At 34.7% G+C, this 22,273-nt stretch overlaps 3 protein-coding genes across 5 annotated transcripts; 1 reads left to right on the top strand and 2 right to left on the bottom strand.

Moving 5' to 3' along the window:
- Positions 1-186: 186 nt before the first annotated feature.
- LOC126842677 (transmembrane protease serine 9-like) lies at positions 187-3,597 on the bottom strand. Of its 2 annotated transcripts, XM_050579757.1 has the most exons (8): positions 2,983-3,597; positions 2,679-2,851; positions 2,525-2,597; positions 1,228-1,390; positions 926-1,158; positions 663-868; positions 512-569; positions 187-433 (listed from the first exon to the last, which is right to left on the bottom strand). In XM_050579757.1, exons 2-8 carry the CDS (start codon positions 2,766-2,768, stop codon positions 312-314), a joined length of 945 nt encoding a protein of 314 aa, XP_050435714.1. In that variant the 5' UTR covers positions 2,769-2,851; positions 2,983-3,597; the 3' UTR covers positions 187-311. The 2 variants fall into 2 exon arrangements, with proteins under 2 accessions (XP_050435714.1, XP_050435713.1); XM_050579756.1 differs by having other exon boundaries at positions 2,679-3,597.
- A 132-nt stretch (positions 3,598-3,729) lies between these two features.
- Positions 3,730-8,037, bottom strand: LOC126842675 (uncharacterized). Its single transcript, XM_050579753.1, has 6 exons — positions 7,377-8,037; positions 7,102-7,277; positions 6,759-7,033; positions 6,646-6,681; positions 6,437-6,559; positions 3,730-6,358 (listed from the first exon to the last, which is right to left on the bottom strand). Exons 1-6 carry the CDS (start codon positions 7,525-7,527, stop codon positions 4,174-4,176), a joined length of 2,946 nt encoding a protein of 981 aa, XP_050435710.1. The 5' UTR covers positions 7,528-8,037; the 3' UTR covers positions 3,730-4,173.
- A 1,843-nt stretch (positions 8,038-9,880) lies between these two features.
- Positions 9,881-14,039, top strand: LOC126842975 (uncharacterized). Of its 2 annotated transcripts, none has more exons than XM_050580240.1 (9): positions 9,881-10,007; positions 10,117-10,348; positions 11,229-11,336; positions 11,404-11,561; positions 11,666-11,861; positions 12,351-12,549; positions 12,727-12,853; positions 13,016-13,309; positions 13,382-14,039. In XM_050580240.1, exons 1-9 carry the CDS (start codon positions 10,005-10,007, stop codon positions 13,865-13,867), a joined length of 1,803 nt encoding a protein of 600 aa, XP_050436197.1. In that variant the 5' UTR covers positions 9,881-10,004; the 3' UTR covers positions 13,868-14,039. The 2 variants fall into 2 exon arrangements, with proteins under 2 accessions (XP_050436197.1, XP_050436196.1); XM_050580239.1 differs by having other exon boundaries at positions 9,887-10,007; positions 10,093-10,348.
- The last annotated feature ends 8,234 nt before the right edge of the window (positions 14,040-22,273 follow it).

The raw sequence follows: 22,273 nt of genomic DNA, 5'->3' as shown, positions 1-22,273 counted from the left end.
TTCGCTTTTTCAAAAACTAAACCGATATTAATGACCAGAATTTAATCATTACCTGCCCGTTAGGTCCTTAATTTGTTGTACCAATGCACACCATATTAGTATATAAGTGTACTTTCGACGAGATGAAAATATATTTTTTAAATGTTTTACTTACAATAATTTATTAACGAATGATATAGTTTTTCTTTTTATACACAATAATTAATATAAATATAAAATAACATTTTGTATACTTGTCGACTTGAGTTTTAAATTTTAGTACACGTAGTATGTATATCGAAATAGTTTTTTTTACTTATATTATGTTACTATCAGCTCGTACAACGGCAACTGTCTTTTGTGTTTCTCGCAATCCATCCTAAGTAGTTGTCCACTCGGGTGTACACTCCGGGAAGTTTGGGCGCGCCACAGCCGATACCCCAAGATACGATACCTGCGCAAAGACAAATGGTAAAAAATATTGAGTTGTTTTCATAAACTATATTATGTATTAACGACAATCGATCAGTACCGGCCACGGTGATTTTATCTTCGGCATCGTAAACCATCAACGGTCCTCCGCTATCGCCCTAATCGAAACACGACGTACAGTATAAGTTAATCCGTTCGAATGGAATAGAACTATGTTTTTAATTAATACCTAACTATGTTTTTTTCAGTACCTGACAAGAATCTTTTCCTCCGACTTTGAAACCAGCACATATCATGTTGGACGTATATCCTGGCTTTACGTATTCCGGAATGGTAGCGCATTCCCTGTTGCTCCATATCGGTATGGTCGTATGTCTTAGACTGAGAGACGTACCGCTGAGCTCGCTCAACTGTCCCCATCCGGCCACCATGCCGGTCTGGCCGCTGTAATCGTTTTCTAAACAAAAATTTGTACGATACACTATTTTCAACTGGACCGTTGTTTTTGACGTACTTGTCGTCGGCAAGCAAATCGATTGTAACGTGCGGTTGAACTTGATCGGTTTGGTGAGTTTGATCAACGCTATATCGTTGTCGTGGCCGCTCGCGCCGGTCGGACTGTAACCCGGATGCAGTTTGACCACGGACGCTTTGATCGTATGCGACAGACCCGGAACCAATCGACCGGGCCGTCTCGTCTGTCCCATCATAACGAATATTTCCCGGAAGCTGGTCGCGGGTTCTTCGCTTTAAATGCAAACAAGTGTCATCGGACCGAACACTATCGGCGGTACGTACCCCAAGCGATATACTTACCTAAAGCAGTGTGCCGCCGTCATGACATATTGGTCCGTAATGACCGAACCGCCACAGAAGAATTTTCTCTTAGCGTTCCACAACGACACCATCCAGGGGTACTGGTTGTCACTGGCATCGCTTCCTCCGACGATACGCATACCCGGATAGCCGACACCGCACGCTGTAAATATAAATTGCACACACAAAAAATTTGATTTTTTAATCATTTCAAAAATCAGTGGTTTTTTTTTTTAAATGTAAAAATTGACAATTTAGACTCTTGTCCAAACCCTTAGTACATTTTTACATTATAGCTTCGATACGGAGCTGAGAAGGTATTGTTTTTACAATGATGTGTTTTTATTTATTTATTTTTTATTTTTGTATCTGTACCCACGATATCTCGTAAACCGCCGAACCGATTTCTTCGTGTAACAACTCTATAGATCAGAAATCATACCTGGAACGTACTATATCGGGCAAAAAATTAAAAAAGTCACCCCTTCCCCATCAAAATCGAGAAAAACACCGAAAAAATGTACAAATTTTTCAACTTAAAATTACGATGCTCCATAACTTTTTTTAAAAACAGTCGAAAATGTTCAAAATTTATATGAATCAAACATAGAGTACTATCGATAAACATTAACAAACCAAAAAAATATCATAAACCCGTTTCCCTTAGAAGGGATAGAATTATTTTTTTCTTTATTTCACTTTTTCAAGCAAAGTTTTAAAGATTTAGATCTGAAAATTAGACCAAAGGTAGATCCTTTAAATGGAACTATAACATATACAATTTTCTCAAAAATCTATAGTCAAATTTTTAGTTTTTTATTAAGGAAAAACCCCAAAAATAGGGTAAATTTACACTTTGGCCGTAGTCAGTTTCTAGGTTGCTATGTGTGTGTGTGTGAATCAACAGTCAACAGGTAATGAAAATATTTTCATTATATTTTTTTAATTACGATACATGGGTAACTATGACAGTACATTTTTATAGACAGACGATCGACCTTTATCGTATCCACCCTGCACAAGACTAAATATTAAATTTTAAGTACATTATTGCTGGTCCCACAATATCTCCTAAACCGCTATTACTGGTTTGAACATACTATCCATTACTATCCACTATCTTAATACATTTTTGTTTATTATCTCAGATAAGAAGCTGAGAAAGTTAATTTTTTTTTTTAAACGATTTTACACTGTAATGAAAGTCTAAAACTATGTGTTAAACTAAAAAAATTCTATTTTAAAGTATTTTTGTATAGATTTGAGAATTCTCAAAAGCTATATGTGTTGTACTCACAGCACGGCTTGCACCTGTGTGTCCTCGTGTCCGTGGACGACCATTGTCCGTCACCGTCGCCTCTGGTGTAGCCCTGGGCAAGTATATATGATTTATAAACAATTTTATTTCAACACCACACATTGGTAAATTGTAACATATAATTTGTACACACTTGTCTGGTGACGTTTTTATGGGCCAAAACGTCGGTCGTTGCACACCACGACAGCAGTGTCAGTGTGAAGATGTCGGTGGTCGACCACATTGCAAAAGACACCTGCACTGCAAACTGTTGGCGAGGGCAACAGTTATTAATAAGGGAAGGGAACCGCCGATAGCTGCGCCATCCTAATGAGTTGTGCAGGCCAATTAATAACCCATCATGCATACAGCAGTAGGCGAAAACGTTTAAAATTTGGACAGAAAAAAACAAATTGTCGTTTAATTTGGCGCGACACATTCTCGATTAATATGCAAACCTTTTCATAAAGTAGGACATCTTGTCCAAGACGACCATGACATCCCATCGCAATTGGTTATTTTTAAAATACCTTACATAATAGCGGTACTTATTATTATTTGTTTGCTTTAACTTAATATAATTGTTCAGTACCCGTGGTGGTAATTGGTGCATCTAGAACAACGAGTACATATTAAATAAATTAACAATAGTTATGACAACAGTAAAAATCGTTTTTGGTAATTAATCACAATAAGTATAGGTGGGGCAGTGTCTCTTAGTTGTGCCTGCATATTTTCTTCTTCTGATAGCTTTATTAATAGTAATAATTATTAGTAGGTATTATAACATCATCTCTATCAGCTGCGCAACGGTGGTGACGCATAAAGTTTGTCGCTGGTCTTCTTCAGAAATTAAATAAAGATAAATCGTTTTAAAGAGATCATCATCATTACCTACTTTGACAAACTATGGCTTTTTTTTTGAAACTATGTCATCGCTAAATTAACCTTGGACTTATTAACACCATTGCACGCAACAAGACTTGTTAACTGGCAAACTATTAACAAGATGGTGTACTTGTAGGTGTAAAACTAGCTATTTCTCCTAATTGTTGTTGTAGTTTTTGTAAAGTTTTTTCAAGTTGAATTTATTTAAATAAATTTATATAATTTTTTTATTAATAAAAAAAATAAACGTGTATTTTATTGCATTTTTCAAGTCGATAAAATAATCTACTGTTTATATTTTACATAATAAACCCACGTTGAATTGACCACCACAATTGACAATTTGCTTACAAATTATTGTACTTGGAATCGCGTTTTTAGATTTTGTTTTTCCGTAATGATCAAAATTTGACTGGAGATTTTTGGAAAACAAATATGTTATTTATTATTGATCCGTCTTCAACTGTATTATAATATATTCATACCAAAAGCAAAATAACGAAAAGGTTTCCACCCTTTCTAGTGGCAGTGCATTTAAGTTGTACTATAATATTTAAATCATATCCCACACACGTGTGTACATTTTTGGGGTGGTTTTGTCGATTTTGAAGAGGGAAAGGCTAAATTTTTATTGTACCTCAGTTCCACGTCGATGATGCCAATAAATAACACTAACACACTACCTACAAAAGAGTGCAAAACGATTATAAAGAATATTTTTAATTAATTTTTAATAAAAACGCTTATTTAAATCAATTTTTTCATCGTCTCCTTCGTCGCAAAGCCTCACAGATCTGACTGAAATTGCTGTTGTTCGTGTCTTGCAATGAAGTATTGGACAATTCGTTTACTCCACGCGAGTCGTCCAGATCGGCAGAACAGAAACTGTTGACGGGCATTTGCACACTTCTAATGTCCACGTCTTCGTCGTCGTCCAGATCGGCAGAACAGAAACTGTTGATGGGCATTTGCACGCTTCTAATGTCCGCGTGTTCGTCGTCCTGCGGTTCGTCAGAGCAGAAACTGTTGACGGGCATTTGCACACCTCTAATGTCTTCGTCTCCGAACGACACTCGTGGCGCGGTTCTATCAGCAATGGCACCACGGCCACGACACGGTCGACGGGCGACGAGATCGCACTCTCTGATCCTCGGCCACACTCTTGCGTTGAGACTTTCGTTTCTGTAAGTCCGGTGGTCCGTTATGACGCCGGCACTGGGATCCACTCCGTGGTCGTCGTACGTGTCGCCGAACAACGACTGGCGTCGCGGCAACGAGTAGTCGAGTCTTTCGTCGGTGACATGGCCAGTATCGTTGATCCACCGCCGATTCCTGTTCCTGTTGAACGAAGAGTACCCGCTAGCGTCTGGATCCCACCGGGAATCGTTCAAGGTGTCGTTGTGCAACGCCCGCGAAATGGTCTCGTCCCTGTACAATCGATAGTCATTTTGTGGTCTCATCGAAGGCTGCTCGGCAGTGGCGTTGGTCGCGTCCAGAATCCGATCCAACCGCGCCGAACGCGGATTGGTCTGGCAGCTTTGACGTCCGTCCAGCCACGCTTCTACCATACTGCGCGTGCCGTTGGATCTAAAGCGATTGTTCGTGCGATCCAGAGAGGGATCGTCGTCGTCGGCGTCGTTTGGCAGATCGACCAAAGACGATCTGCGACTTAACGGCCTACAACCGGATTGTTGTTGCCGTTCGGACGTGACAAACGTGGAAGCGTTGACGTGTCGGTTTGTTCGGTCCCGGAATGCCGAGTAATGGCTGACGTCCGGATCCCAGTTGTCATCGTACACGGGCCGATACAGAGAATGATCCATGCCGGGGGGAGACATAGAACATCGATTGCTGTTACCGTTTGATGACACGTTGTTGGGCACCGAATGGCTCCTGCGTCTCGTGTACGAATGCTTGGGCGAATGGCTCGGTCTACAGCTACAGTCGCTCTTCGGGTTGACCGATTCGTCCAATGCGCTCCACCCACAAGCCTCGTCGTACCGCGAATCGGTAGTCACATTGATTGCGTGTCTCCCTCGGCTGTTTTGTCGTCTTTGACTCTGAGACGTTTCGCGAGTTGGCCGCAACGGCGTTTGCGGTGACCTGCCCCGCCGGTTCGTCGTCAAATCCGCACTGGACACCGTCCAATCATAGTTGGTACAATCGTTTGCCTGGCCGCTTCTGTTGGATGATACACGCGAGTTATTGTTGCGACAATCGTTTGCACGGTTAGAACCGTTTGCAGCACCACTGCAGTTTGACTGCACATTCTGCTGTTGGGCGTTGCATTGACTTGGTATTGGCCTTTGCGGTGATCTGCCCCGCCGATTCGTCGTCGAATCCGCACTGGACATTGTCCAATCGTAATTCGAACTGTCGTTTAACGACGCCTGGCCATTTGTCGTCGTGTTGGCCACACAAGAACTGTTGTTGTTGTTGTTGCCGCCAGACGGGCTTTGTTCACTGCAGTTTTCCATAACTGTACTCAAAGCACTAACCGTTTGACCGCCGCGTTCGTTGTTGCAGCAGAGAGACGACGTACTCGGACGATCGTGAACGGTCTTGTTTCGCCTTTTGCAAGACGAGCTCCTCCTCTTTGGCGTTTGCTCAGGCCTATTGTCGTTACAAGTCGTTTTCGATAGTCTATCGCAGTTATTGTTGTTTTTACTTGCGGCACACGACGTGGACGGCTGTTGTCTCTCGCAGGCGTCGGGCGGCCTTTGTGCAGTTTCAGGCAAACCGCAATTTTCTGGCTCGTGTCTCGTTTGGTCACAATCGGCTGCTGTTTCTCCCGTGGTGTTCAATACTAATTGGGCGTTGGCAACTATTATGGTCGAGTACGCTTTCGGGTTGAGCATTTTGTAACCGGGAAACGATTTGTTTTGCACAATGTTCTTGGCCGTTTCGTCGATGCTTCTCTGCGTGCTCGGTTGATTTCCAATGTCTCTACACACAACGAATTAGTTAGTAGTAATTAGTTTGAGGCAAACACAATGCCAATGCGAGTTATCGGCTCTTTCTTACTGGTCGACGTCGATATGACTTGCTATTAATTTCGGCCTGTTGTTGGTCAACACGCTGTGTTCGTTCCACCGGAACGCAGCGATTTCCTTTGACACCTGCTCCATGTTCATAATACTCTCGCAACTATAGAAACATTGAGATTACAATGATATTAAGACATTACCTACTCAAGAGTGTGTGTGTGAGAGATGTGGATGATGCACAATTACCCGTCTTTAAGAGTGACCGGATTGCATTTGTTCTGTCTGGAAAATTCGCGTTTAATTATCTTTAATAATTGTAAGTGATTTGCAGCTGTATTTTCTCTCTCTCTTAAACTTACTGACATTCCAAGTCCAAACGTCTCAGAGACTTTTCCCACTGATTGGAATCCAGTATGGTAGGTAGAATAATTTTCTGCGGGTTATTCCACGTGTGAATCAGTGTATCAGACCTGACGAAAAACGATTGCACTAGGCTTTTGGTTGTTTTAACAACCACGTACGAACACAAATCCGAAGACACAGCTACCCGACGGTCCGATTTGGTTTCTTGTAGCACGTCTCTGTCCTTTTCAATGGCATCGGTTTGGGTTTGAAGGTCTCTCAGAAGTTGTATCTGAACAGCGGAAAATTGCAATGATAATTACATAAATTTATAAGTAACATTTATAGTTAAATGTTTACTGTATCCTCTTCGGTTTTAATTTCTAAACCCGCCAAATCTGCTGGAGGAAAGTTAGAAAATATACTAAACGAATGGATGTTATGCAATGACACGAGCATTAGTTGAATGACTTTAGTTTTAAACGGCGCCGGTTCTTTGTCCAATCGAAATAGCCAGGCAGCGTACACCAGTCTATCTATAAAAATGTTTAACAAATAGTCACATCATTAAGACTACTCTCCTCGTATCGGTTAATTTATTTTCCAATTTTAGATTCTATTCATAGTGCACTCACCTCGTTCATTTTTCAACTTTATAATGCACGGTTGAGTTAAATTTCGGTAAAACTGATAGAGATCTTCTGAGTTATCATCATTTTTTTTACCATCTGTTTGTGATTTCTTTCTCTTAATTTTTCTCCTAGGGTGCTCCAGCCGATTGTCCATCTGTGGCTACTCGTAAAATCTATATCACGAAGACAATTTTAAGTCTATATTCATCAAGTAATTAATTTAAAAGTATATAACGCTATGGAAAATTTTGTTTTAATTGTTTGTTTTATTTTTTAGTTTATGTGTATACGTTTCCCCGAGTTACTCGATTTATCTTTTCTCTATCAAATATCTTCTTCAACGGTATATGACTGCCATTAGAGCTCGTATGCTTAACATTTCTAGTCTACTTGTGTGTCGTATAACAGTCATTACATTTATGTTGTATGCTGTGCACTATAAAAAATAAAATTATTTCACACTTTACAATTTACATACAGAATCCTTTTTGATGAGACATTTTTTAAGTAGGCATTCCTCCACCATGATAGTATGAACAATAGTTTAATAACCTAATAAGAAATCCGAAGGTTTTATAGCGCTTTGGCGCCTGTATTATTAATATGATCAGAAAAGTGGACATTGAGTGGTGTAATGTTGCTAAAAGGCAATAATATATTTTAATTAAACATGCTAACAACTAATAGTGTATTACAAATTGTATAAACGCGACAGTGCAGCGTTTACCATGCGGATATAAATCTCAAAAAATAAATTGTCTTTATAGGTGACCTATACTCGCATTGTGACAATCGTACACAACGCCTTTCACGGTCATCTATTACCTATTACATATTATCATAGACTACATTGAGTTCATATCACGATAGAAAAGTAAGTACTACCTTCTAACATGTGTGAATCACAGTGGAATTCATCAATTCCGACAAGTACCTATAATATGTACCTATAAAACAAACATACAAGTCACAACTGCACTTAAAAGTGTCAACATTTTGAGTATATTTATTCACTTAATATCCACAACGAGGAAATCCTATATAAATCTCGCTATTAGAAAATCAAGGTGAGGAGTATTAAAAAGTCAAATGATTTTGTTACTTGTATGCCTGACCGAAGACTAAATTATGTTGCCTATACTAACTGACAGCTTTTGTCCTTCTGGTGGAGTTTCTAAGGTCTCGCAATGACAGACGGCCCTTCTTGTTGATAGGCCTATATTATGTGCCTTCGAAAAATACTTGATCGACACAATATAATTTTGATCATGATTATAAATCATGACTACAGATTTATTTGATAATTTTTGTCCATCAGCTTATATGTAGGTATTTGTGTAAAGAAAGAGAGAGAGAGAGAGCGAAAACCAGTTTTGTCTAACCAATATCTATTAATAAGAAAATACTTAATATATAAATACCTATTACTCGTAGGTAATATTAAATCATAAAGTCGAGAAAAATAAGTTGTAGATACTGTTTAGGTCCACTATAATATATTATGTCTACTAAGAGAATTATTATTAGAATATGCTATTAAAGTTCAATCCAATTGATTTGACCGCAATTAAAATCAACACCATCGGGGCAAGGCCGGAATAAACACGATTAGGAATACTAATTTCTAATTAATTAAAAATATATATATAGGATAACCCAAAGTTGACCAAAGTCGTTAGAAGACCACCATTTTAAGAAAAATTTCCAAAGACTCTGAGGTCTCTGCAGCATGAAAAAAACATTCGGTATTAAATTCACTTTAATATAAAATTTTCCCTTCGCTATTTTTGCTATGCCAAAACGCAATAATTGTGAAACCGATAGCTAACGATAAGTGCAACAGTTATATATAAATATAATTTCCTATATATATATATATATATATATATATACGTTAATGGATAACTTATTCGTTAATGAACGACAATTTAATTAATGATTTTTTTTTCTTAAATACACATTGACTTAATGGGTTTAACTCACTACTTAACGGACATTTCCGAAACCGTTATAAAATACATCACTAATCGACTGTCATTACATAATATACAAAATCGTCTTGGACAGCGATGGATAATAAATAACGTATAAATTTATAATATAAATAAATCTATATTGTTTTGTAATTTGTTAACCACAGGGCCAGAGACTATAACGGCTATTTTAGTATTATATTTAGTTTTTTTTTAATGTACTTTGAAGTTTTTTTTATGGCTATCCGAATTTTACCAAAACACAATCATTGTTGTTGTATAATGTTTGAACTTAACACAATAAACATAATAATATACACTCTTACAACCGTTGACCTTATCTGGAATTTTCTTTTGTACATCAAGCTATACACTAACCTACGCGTTACATATTATAATCGATTTGTTGTTAGCTCGAAGGCCGATGGGAAGCCAAATATCTAATTAGATTAAAATATATTATACTAAACGATGAACACGCGAAATCCAATTTATTATCGTAGCCTACAGTGTATGTCTACAGTTGCAAATCCCCAAAAATTGCATGCATTCCTGTGTTTGCTTCCACCCAAGTCTGTCATAATATTATAGCGGCGTTTAAATAATATTTTATTATTATGTAATCGCCGTGCGTTAAAAAAATATATATAAAAAAAAAATGGTAGTATATATTATTATATTTTTGTTTTCATTTTCAAAAAACAAATTATTTTTTAATTACCTACCTTTTTTTTTCTGGGTAGAAGGTTTCTTTAAATTATTGCTTACAGATTTGGCGGTGGCCGTTGTTGTTGTGGTCGTTGGTCGTACAAGACACGCTTGCCATACCAATATGTCCGAATCAACAAAATTCCAAAGAACACGTTGTGCTTGGTGCGCTCTTGCCGTTGCACACGGGCGAGGATTGCTCGGCGACCCAAATGAAAGGCATACAACAGTTGGCAGCACTGGAGTACGGACTTAACGCGGCAAATTCGGACCTGAACGGAGACGTGAAAATAAGTAAGAATTAGATTTTACTGAAAAAAAGGCCTAATAAGTGAATTTTATTTTATAAAACAAAGTACAACTGTGATAACTACTTTGAAGCGTTGCCGTATTCTCAAAGTTAATTTTTGTTTTCTATAAGACACTTTTTTTTTTGTTCTTTTTTTTAAGCATGTTAATATAATATTGTGCATAATATTGAACGAGAAAATGTTACATTTCATACACAGAACGAATGTTTTTTCTTTCATTAAATAAATATAAACTTTATATTTTAAAAATTTTGATTAGAATAAAGGCCTATTTTCACATTTTTTTTGAAAAAATTCCTTGGGCTAAATTAAAACTAAAAATGAATATTTTATAAAATTAAATCGACCCATTAAATGGTAATAATTTATGAAAAGTATTAAGTTTTGGTTTAAAAAAAAATATACCTAGAAAAATAGTGTTTTGTGTCTCCTGAAAAAACCCAAAATTTGAAATCGGACCCTTGTTCTAATAAGCGTCTCAACTAGCGAGTCCCTTATATTTTCCTTATTTTTTGCTTAACTCAAAACTGCTCACGGAATTAGTGTAGTGTACTTAGTTTTTTTAATGGGTCTCTACACTTGTATTTGTTAAGGCACATTGTATAGGCAATTTTTCAACAAAACAACATTAGGCTAAAATTCCAAATTTGTTAACTCATATTATACACAGCAAAGATGTATCTGCACATGGCTCTATTTTTTAACAAGTGATTTAAAACATACTGGCAGCATTTTGAGACCGTGTATTTTGTTCCAAATAAGTGGTTAGATTTTTAATTTGAATATTATTATGTAGATATAAACAGTATGCACTCGACTAATTACATTTGGCTAATTACAATTACTTATCGGTTCTGTTCCAGGTTTACAGGTTTTAGACACATGTTCTAACGCCAATAGAGCTGTAAAAGTCACAATGAAAGGACTCGTCTCGGCCGAACAAACGTGTCTTAAATCTCCGTTGTTTTTAGGTATTCAACAAAAGGCAATTGAACACTTTTTTTTTCCATTAATTTTTTTATGTCCTTGTATTCTCAGGGTACGTTGGACCGGACGATCAGGAGATTTTGTCCAACGTGCAGAAAATCACATCTCTGTTGAACAAAACCCACGTGTTACCGTACAAAATAGACTTGAAAGACAGGACGTCTAACGTGTTTTTCTTGGGGACAGACCAAACGTCGAAGAGAGCCAATGTCAGTACCTACACCAATAACAAAATATGTTTTTCCTCCCCACATCAGCTGTAAGACGGTATTTACAAAAAAAATGGTATTTCAATTATTGTATTTTTCGCCAGGCTATAAACACGATGTTGCGAAATCTCGGTTGGGAGACTTACGTGCCGGTGGTGGAGAACTCGGCCAAAGTCACAAACGTCTTGGCCGCGCTGTTCAACTTGTCCAACGGTCGGATAATATGTCCGGTCGAAAAAACCATATTGTTGCCAAGCACTCAAAACGGATACGCTTCCGTTTACAGAGAAACAATAGAAAGTATATCTTACACTGTGTTTGTATACAAAGGTTCTGCCTGAACAAAAAAAATTAATATTGTACACTTATACTTAATTCGCATACTTTTTTTTAGAACTACAAAGAATATAATATTTAAGTCGAACAGTTGACGCGGTTTTGTTCCCATCCGGTTAATTTCTACCGTAGTTAGCCGTCTTTGCCATAATCACCCTGAAATTAGTTGAAGCCGCCGCCATATGCAATGTAGGCACTATCGGTAAACAAACGTTATTAATATTAGGCTTTATCGTATTGTATAAATAACCTTTAGCCTTTATCATTTTTATATCATTGATAGTGTGTTTGATAACGTTTGTGTACCGATTGTGCCTACATTGCATATGGCGTCGGCTTCGCCGGTAATTCGAAGACGGCTATCTAGTATTAGTATAATAGGATTTCTACCGACTATTATGCTCTCTTGAAATGTAATATTTGAAATTTCAAATTCGTGTACCGTTTTCAAAGGTCAAATACGATCATCTGCCGATGGCGTGCTTGTGATTGTCGATACACCGGAAGTACTTGGACCTCTGTTCAACATTCTATCTAACAGCGACAACACTCAACGGCCTCCGTTCGTTGTCTACGTCATGACCGTCGGAATTAAACTGTGGGAAATCCCCAGATCGGACGCGGTCAGCATGATCCTTATGCAGGAGTCCACGTGAGTTATCGTGTCGATTAAATATCACAAGTATTAAGTACCGGTTTTAATTTCAAGACTCTGCTCCCAGTTTTCTGGAGTGTGCTCTTCCAAATCCGTTAGGCATCACCCCTTCGAGGGGGTCATAGGCCGTCTTATCTTGTACAATGGGTTTTCACCGTGGTATTGTTATTCTAGCGAATCAAAATTCAACAACGAAATCAAACAGTATTTCAACGAATCTCTTCTGGTCACCTACCGGCAACAGAACCGCAAAGGCCTCGCGCATAACTGCAGCGCCACCGAGTCCGGTGCTTTGTGTTTGGTACGTTTCATATTATACAGCATGTGTTTTTTTAAACAGGGTTGACATAAAAAAAACCCAGCCCAAATAAGCTTAAAGTAAAACAAGAAACAATGTTATGCCAACTGTGATTTGAAAGTGTTTTGTTTTTTTATATTTTTTTTTTTTTGGAGTGTGTTTCAGGATGCGTTGGAGGACGAATTGGACTCGTCGGTGATGCCCATAACGTATTCGGTACATTTGTTTGGGTACGCGCTGAGAACGGCCATTGATAAAAAATGCAAAAACGAACTGCATTCGTTGGGCGTTTGCCGAAGCCTGCAATCGATGCAGTCCGTCGAGTGGGTGTCAATCATGAAAACGGCTACGACCATCCTGAACGGAGTGGACGGTCCAAAGAGGATAAGATTTCAAATGGAAACCGGCCATCACGTGAGCGTTTACATGGCTGACGTTATCACAAAGCAAGTCGATTTGGTACGATAGTGTTTCTTTTGTAATAATATTATCTTTACTATCCTACTCATCGGTATTGTTCGTGTTGCTCAGGTGGCTAAACTGACCAACGGCGACCGGTTGAATTTTATTAAAAACGTATTCCTGCCGGCGTCCACGAGGATGACCACGGGGGGCTTGACCGATCGCCCTTCCCCGTGTCAGTCGTACCAACCGAAATCGCCAAAACCCACTACAGTGGTGCCGACCCCGGACGACGAGGATGTCGTGACGGTGGCCCGCGAACAAGACGATTGGTCGCCCATATGGAAATTTCTGCCCAACGGCGACAAGCAACCCAAGGAAAAAGACACTTACCACGTGGTCACCGTTTTGCTATGCATAGGCCTCGGGTTCCTGTTGTTCATGATCATCACCATACGCATATTGTACAAAATGTTCACGTTCTCGCAGGGCAATGATCAGAGTTCGTCGAAGAAGAAGAAAAAATCCAATAACACCAGAGCCAGTAGAGGCAATTCCGTGTCAAGCAGGAGAGTGAGCAGGACCAGTTCGATTGCGAGCACCAGGTCTACTTAGGAAGATGTGTTCTGATATCAACAAGACCAGACAAAAAAGTGACTCTGATATGTGTGGAAAACAACCAGCACTTATATTAGCTTATCATTAACCATAAGTATGCTTAAATAATTATAATAATATGTTATACGACTTAATGTGCAAAATAATAACATATTATTACTATTATTACAACCGGATCAGCAGTGTTTATCTTTCATGTCCAAGACTAACACACAAAAAAAGAAACATTTTAAAACTCACCCTTGTTGGCGGTTGCCTCTTGATCACCTCACTCTAAAACACTTTTTCACTTGTTGCCTTCTTTAATTTTACATTTTTTCTAAAATCAACTAGGTGTTGTCTTAATGCTAAAGATTTTTCAAGAATTATCATCGAGTAAAAACGCGATCCAATAAAGATATAAAATAAAAACAGTAGCGGTATTTCCTGGAATCCTTGGACAGAAGTAGATTTTCCAAGTCGATATTGAACGCAAGTATACATTTGAAAATAAAACACAAGTAGGATATAGCCCGGGGGACTTTTAAAGACTATGTGGCCTCGGTGTATAAGAAAGTCGTGAGTTAAGTGGTGTATCTATGGTGCACACTACGTCGTAGTATTATTCGTGTGTCTATACTGACACAGGAAACACAGAAAAGTGATATAATAACTAAGAAAAAAAAAAGTCTTCTTGGCTTAAGTACGTAGTAATAAGGTTTTAATATCTATTGAATCAATTATAGGCGAGTAACGGATATATGAAAAAAACTAAACAATGTTATACGTAGTACACGGTCAGATGTTGTATATTGAAATTTTATAGTACCGCTGAATTTAAATTTGGTATAATTTCCTAGTCTGTTACAAGTTAAAAATACAAAACGGTAAGTATGTTATGGTAAAAACGACCTTCTCTTTATGTATATGTGTTTTCCGAAACATCAGAATAATGTGTAAAATACATTTTTCGATTTCATATCATATCACTAAGGAGAACATGTTGCTTAAATTAAACTTCTTGTAATTATACATTATTGATTATTATTAATAACATATAATAATATATTTTATCTCATACCAGAAATGTAAAATTTTCAAGGTTATTTATTTTGAAAGTTGCTTTGACAATAACAATATAATATATATAATTAAACGACCGGGGAAAAGCGGTAAGATTAAAATATGTGAAACATTTAACATGAGCCACCGCAGAGTTAGCAAAACTAGTTTACAACTCTTAGAAACAAAATTGCAAAAAAAAATAATATAATAAACAATAATCATCTTACATATTATAAGTTATAAAACTTACCTATTGTATTTACTGGTGTGAAATAGCATTTACATTAGCTTACAATCTTCACACTTTACTGTAATATAAAAAACCAACACAGTGGGGTTAGGTATAGTGGAAACGGATCATATTAAGGATAGAGACGTCATAGTTTAATAACGGATTAGTTTCAAAAAAAAATTACATAAATAAAAACATTATACCTACCAACTATAACGTTGTACGATTACTTAAGAATTATTACCTTTAGGCTTTAATTGAACTATTAGCTATACTATATTGTTAAATAATAATTATATGTAATAACAATGATTATAATCTTCACACTATCGTGTAACCAAATAATTGCAGTTTTATCATCAGCCATTAGCTGTGATTTGCGTTTTAACATTGAAAAGAAAGTAATACTATGTTCTAACAGATGTTGCATATTACTATTAAGAAACAGCTATAGAATAACACCAATAAACAGCTATTGTCCGTCATGTTTAGTTTAATAATTATTTTTATTGAAAATTTGACATATTCCGATGTGAAACATTAAATTGTGATTGTTGAGTAAACTTGTTTTCCAACTCGATTACTTATTCATTTAATATACTTGAAAATATGCATATAAGTTTGGCGATTAATATATGTTATTATTAACAATAACATTCATCATTATATTTGCCTTGCATGTTACATTTTTATGGTAATTTTTTTTATTGATTTAAATGTGACTCAAACATTGTTTTTCTCGTCAACATTGCATCATGCATGTGAGTTAGTTCTATTATGTTTATAGTAAATAATTGATTGTGTCTTATGCATTTTTCATATATAGCTATGTCGGGTTTGTCCTGACTTGAAACTGGTTAGGTAAGTTTTTGTAAATAAAAGGTGCTTGAGGGAAAACAGACGTGACGAATTCAAGTCAAGTTCCTTTAAAATTAGCTTAATAAATATTCATGGAGCTAGAAAAGAATGTAAGTCGAGACCTGAATATATAAGTTTTAATATATATTAGTTTAATGATATATTTTATACTTTGTCCAGTGCTCAAATAATGGACATAATATAACACAAGTAAAAGGGCTAAATTGAAATAAAATAGGTAGCGTTCTAATAATATTTACCTTATGATAATTATTACTATACTTTTAAAACAACTACAAGTCGAACTTCTGAAAAATTATAAAACAAATTGTGTTATTTTAACTGTTTTAGTATACATTATAATGTGTATGTACTACCTCTTTTATAAATAAATTTCAGAAAAAATGTTAAACAACCAACATTTTGGACAGGATGACAGCTTTCTTGTATGTATGACATATTTTTTGTTATTGAGTCTATTATCATTTGACATATTTTTGTTATAGAACAAATTTGGCCAAAAATAGATCCAAGTTTCGACACCGGTATTCATTGTAGAATAAATTGTTTTTTACTGATTTTTAAGAGCTAAATAATATCCGGTCAACCTACTGCACAAATCGACAAGTGATAAAAATACTATATTATTTCTTATTATGATTATTATAAAGTAAACCAGGATATTTAAGGTAGGTATAGTGTGTGTTTACACAATCACCTCCGCCGTTATAAAGTAATAATTCACAATGTCTGTCGAAAAGTAATTATCTCGAACAAGGGCAGCTTTATTTTTTAACGCCTTATAAATGTCACTACAGGAGGTGTCAAATGGACGAACTTCGAGCAATTTCTTTTAACGCAATAAGAAATATATTATACATATATATATATATATATACTCTCGATACCCTTGAACGAAAAATAATAATAACAGTAGGAACCCGGCACGTTAATTTATTATTGTGTAATTATTACAAGACAAACATCTCAAACTTTTTTCATTGTTTCTCTACTCCCCAAACCGTGTAAAGTCTGTTCCGGGATTATTTATACACAACATGCACTTTAAAAACAAAATATATCTGGACCTATGTAGTTTGTCAAAATCGATCCACGGTCACAGTCTGTGCCAGTCTTGGCTGTTTACCATGATAAAAACAACAGACCATAAAAATAGCACCTCTATAAAGTCTACATCGGATTGCACCTGTACAATAGCTATCGAAACCGTATAATACATAATAAATATGACAAGCCTTGGCATTCACTTTTATATTTATCGACTTTTTTTGTTTTGCTGTTAACAATCGTTTCCTGAATGGAACACTGGACAACACTAATTAAATAATAATCGTTATTCTTACAAAAAAAAAAATTATAGTCTTTAAGAATATTATTTTAGATAAACGGTAGTCAACTCAGGGCAGACTACCTAATGCGATAAATTAACACCCGCAGCGAAATTTGCAAGAAAACCGACAGTCTGATTATGCAAATTACTCGTTGTCGTTTCCATTTACTTCATTTCAAAGACAAACGCTTGAGTCGACTATCTTACCAGAAGAGTCCTTGTTTTTATGTTTTTAAATTATATGCGTTGAGAGATAGATGTACATACGATGAACACATTTTTCAATTTATCAGTTTTGGATAATTCTTTTCAAAGTTATTGAACTAGCAAATTATTCTTTACACAAAAAGTCAATAAAATAAAATATGAGTTACCGTTTAAAAAACTAAAGTTCATACGTTTTTGCCATAAAAGGGATGGGGTTATTATTTTTTTAAATTTATTCTATTTGCCCCAACTAGTAAATATAAAAGTATACAAAAAGAAAATTCGAAAAAGGCTTAATATATTTTAAGTTATTGACTGGGCCATAGTTAACCAATCACCCGGTATGTAAAGAAAAATATTAAAAATATTATTAAGAGTTATAGTCCAAAGACAAAAAAATAGATCATTGTATTACCTTTTCTGGCCAACATGGAATCTATAATGTGTTGAGTCAGTGGTGAAGGAATAAACCAACACAATTTATTGATAAATCATGTACACCTACTTATTATTATTTTTTTTACCCCTCTACACCACCTCGATTATAGTCTACCTATGTTCAAGGGGTAAGTAATAAATTAATAACTGTCTGTTTAAGTCGCAATCTTATAATTTGTTGGTTATCCGCAATGGAAACCTATTCAGCATGGATAAAAAAGCCATTGTACATTATACAGTTTAAGCTGTACTTATAAGGTACTTGATATCATTATAGTATTGAATTCATTAATTTATAATATATATAATAGATGCTACTGAGTATTCCTTTTTGTTATTAAAACCGTGTTCGAAATATGTATGGCTTCATATTAATCTACATTGGTGTAGCATAGCAACTGTATTTTAGTCTCAAATTCCATTAACTAATTTAGTATAATCACTTGACACTGGCAATATTAAAGACATACCATATCAAAAACCGCTTAAACATGTCAGTTTTTTTTTCATTTAAAATTTACTATTAATATATTGTTATTAGTAACGTGTGATTTCCCATGAATCATTTAACATCAAATACTTACATATTATAATAATATAACATTTCTTACGTGTCTGTGTTGTAGTATGTTATACTCCTTAAATTTATGCACACTATACACGTGTTTATTTAATTAAATTTGACTGCATACAATCTCTTTCAGCAAACCAAAAAGATAACCTAAACATATGTAACTATCTGATGTGACGTTAGAAGACCAAGTGCTGAAACCTCAGAGTGGAAGTAAATTATTTACTTATTTACTAAGTCAAATCAATAAATTCAAAGTGTGTCTCTACGTTTAAACGTTTGTAGTAATAGTTATTAATATTATTTGATAAATTTTAAACAATATTGTAAACGGTTTTTTTTTTTCAATTTACAAACACTAACATAATATAATGTGTTATGAATATACTTTCTTTGCACTTTAATTTTGTACTCGTTGAAATGGAATAGAAGATTAATCTTCTATTTGGACTACATGTAGGATATGAGTATGTAACTTAAATTTTCTCCATGTAAAACTTGTTCACAACTTGGGTCACATTTTTTTAAAAATTTTATTTCTTTACCATAAATAAATGCCATTCCAAAGAAGTTTTAAGTAATAACAATTGTACAAAAAATAATAAGTTTTCTACTTTAGAAAGTAAATAGAAATGTAAGTAGAAAAAAAATTATTATGTGCTTCAGTACAGGAGTAACAAAAAAACACTTAATTTGTAAAATTACCTTGAAAACAAGTTTTTTTAACTTGACTAGGTATATAAGTATTTTTGTACCCTATGTTAAAATAGTGCATGGGAACTTGATTTAAAAACAAATTTTGTATAGTGGTCAAGTTATAGTATTCTACAAATAACTCAGTGTGAATGCAAAAGCTAAACAAACAGATACAGTTTTGTTTTATTTAAACTAATATAAAAATGTTGATACCAAATCTAATTGTGTTAAAATAGTTAAAGAAGATTATGATAAGGTATAGTGGTTTAATATTGTTGAAGGAAAGTTTTATTTTCAAAAATTAAATCTCTTTGAGTATATTATTGTACATTCACATTAAACAAACACAATACTAAAATAATTCAAAAAGTAACTTGCAAATTTTTAAATTGATATTTGACACAATTTCGGTAAAGCAATTAGTTTACACTTGGAGTGAAATTTGATTTTATAATTATTATTGAACTATGATGCAAATATTCTTTTTTTAGGTATCATAGGCAATTGGTGCTTTAACTAGGTTTCTATTTTCATTATAAACTTATTTTAGTGAATTCAGTAGGTGGGATGACATTTTTTATTCCGTATTGACATTTATAAGTTCAGAAGGCCACAAGCCAATCATTTTTTTTTTTGCGATAAATTCGTTTAGTGTAGATTAGAAGAAAAAACTTGCCTTGCATGAACATCAAAAGAAAACAAAAAAACGTCATGGCCAACGCACAATACAATCACAAATGAGAGTAGAGTGGTCGCCAACATAACCAGAACAGACTATACAAAACAATAACACTGCAATAGATTAATTAGCGCCTAAAATAATGAAAGTCTCATAATATTATAACTTATTCAATAATTTTTGTTTAAAACTGGTTACTGCGGGATAGATAGTATTGAAGCTTAGAAGTTTCTAAACTTTTTAAACATCCTTCTCAGTGCAAAAGTACATTTTCAGAGTTGGCCAAATAAAAACCGAATAAAAAATAATTTACACGATTTTTTTATAATTATTCGAGAAAAAAATTAATTTAAGAAAATAGAAAAAAATATTTATTCAGATATTTTTCTTTGGTTTATCATAATTTTATTTCTATGTTTATTTAAATGTTCAAGTGTTTTAGCTTCGATGCGAAACAGAGATGCTATTGGTTTTACCATTAAGTGGACTGTTTATTTTTGTCTGTACACACTGTAACTTTTTTAATACTAGTCCAATTCCTTTGAACTCTATAAATCACAAATTTCATCTAGTTGGTACTTTGGATGGAGGGTAAAACTTGAAAAAGTTTACTTCTTTCAATAAATATATCCCAATAAATAATAATATATAATTAGTGTAGGAGGTAGGTTATGTATATTTATTCCTCCTTGCAATTATCCCACCGGTCGCACTTGGCTCTATGTAGTAAGCTGAAACTCTATGGGAGTATATATATTTTTTTCATCGTTGTCAATTGCAATATAATTATTGGCTACTATTTTTCTAAGTTGCTATGTAGGCATTGTTGGTTACAATATTTTATTAAACACAATCTAAGTGACACAATCTACTGCGTGGATGATTTTTCAAAAGACCTAAAGAAATCTTTTATAACTACCAAATCGAATTAACAGAAAATGGCTCATGCTCTCAAAGTCTCGAAGGAACGCAAATTTTATAATATTGTGTTTGGTACTAAATTAAGAATAATTTTACATTTTCTTAATGGTATTGGTCATTTATATAGTCAATGTACATTGACTTTGAGAGAGAGTTTTATAATATTGTTTATCCGGTTAAGATCGTTAACTCGCGGTTTTTAAGAATGTAATAATTTCTAAACAAATCTAGCCATCTCCTTAAAGGTAATAAAGACTATGTATTCTGTAATAAAGGCCGCATCTACTTTGCTGCTCTAGTGCTTTTAGCCCGTGCTCATAATAGTACATAATTGTGTAAAAATAAATTTGCAATTACTTTGAATTAGTCACTGACAAATTAACCATAACAGGCGTGCATTGAATTTCCTTGTTTATTTTAAGAAAGAGAATTTGATTAATGTTTTTTTTAATTGTAACAAAGTTTATATACAATTATATATATTTTTTAAGATTTGTATATTAATTAAAAATAGTATTAAATTGGAAAAAAGAAAAATAGAGTGAAATGAAGAACAACATTTTGTATTTGTTTTTACTAATAAAATTTAATTTTTAGCTGTTGATAAACCATACATAAGAAAATTAGCATCGAGCATCTCTACTTGCAGGCAAGCATACAGATCGCTTGTATATATAATATATCTATGAATATAAATCTTAATGTAACTGCCACGAGCAAAACAAAAATAAATTACTGTTGAGAAGTATTATCAGTTGATTGTGTCATCGGCAACAAAAATGTTTTTTTATGGGGGGGTTGACCCTTTTACAAAATATCAATAAAAACAAAATATAAATAGGTAAAGTTACTTACATGTCATTACCCAAATTGTCCCGAATAGCGAATCCATCTTAATCCGTCTTAAGCAATCATCTTATAGTGCATGATGACATTTCTTTGTTGTCCATAATCGACGGCTATTGATTTAAATTAGATATTTGAATTGGTTTTTATATTATTACAATGACACTTGGCATTGTTCCCAAGGCGTTTGGATTTCATCGGTCAATTTGTGTCAATACTGTTATTGAATAATAACAATTCGAGATTAATACCAAGACCTGCGTCATTCTGGTAAATTTTATATTTTTTTAACTTTGTTTTTAATTTGCATTAACTAATTTTCAATATCGAAGACAACCCGAGAAAAAGGTATTGTCTACTAAATAGTGTCGAGTCAGCTTTTTTTGACGGGGTAGCTTTTCTATGCCCACGTTACTACGCCTATTATATTAAAATTCCTGTTTGTGCCTCCCACGGTCCTGTTGTTATTAGCACTAATTATTATTATTATTATTATGAATAACACTAAACATTCACTCGAGGAGAACAATATGGGTTAAATCATTTAACAATGCACTTCG

This window comes from Adelges cooleyi, unplaced genomic scaffold, assembly GCF_023614345.1.
Source record: "Adelges cooleyi isolate 19-005CV unplaced genomic scaffold, UGA_ACOO_1.1 ACOO_flye_CR_arks_rails_tigmint_CR_PRNA_574, whole genome shotgun sequence".
Classification (NCBI taxonomy): domain Eukaryota; kingdom Metazoa; phylum Arthropoda; class Insecta; order Hemiptera; family Adelgidae; genus Adelges; species Adelges cooleyi.
This window is presented reverse-complemented; position numbering and strand designations above follow the sequence as displayed.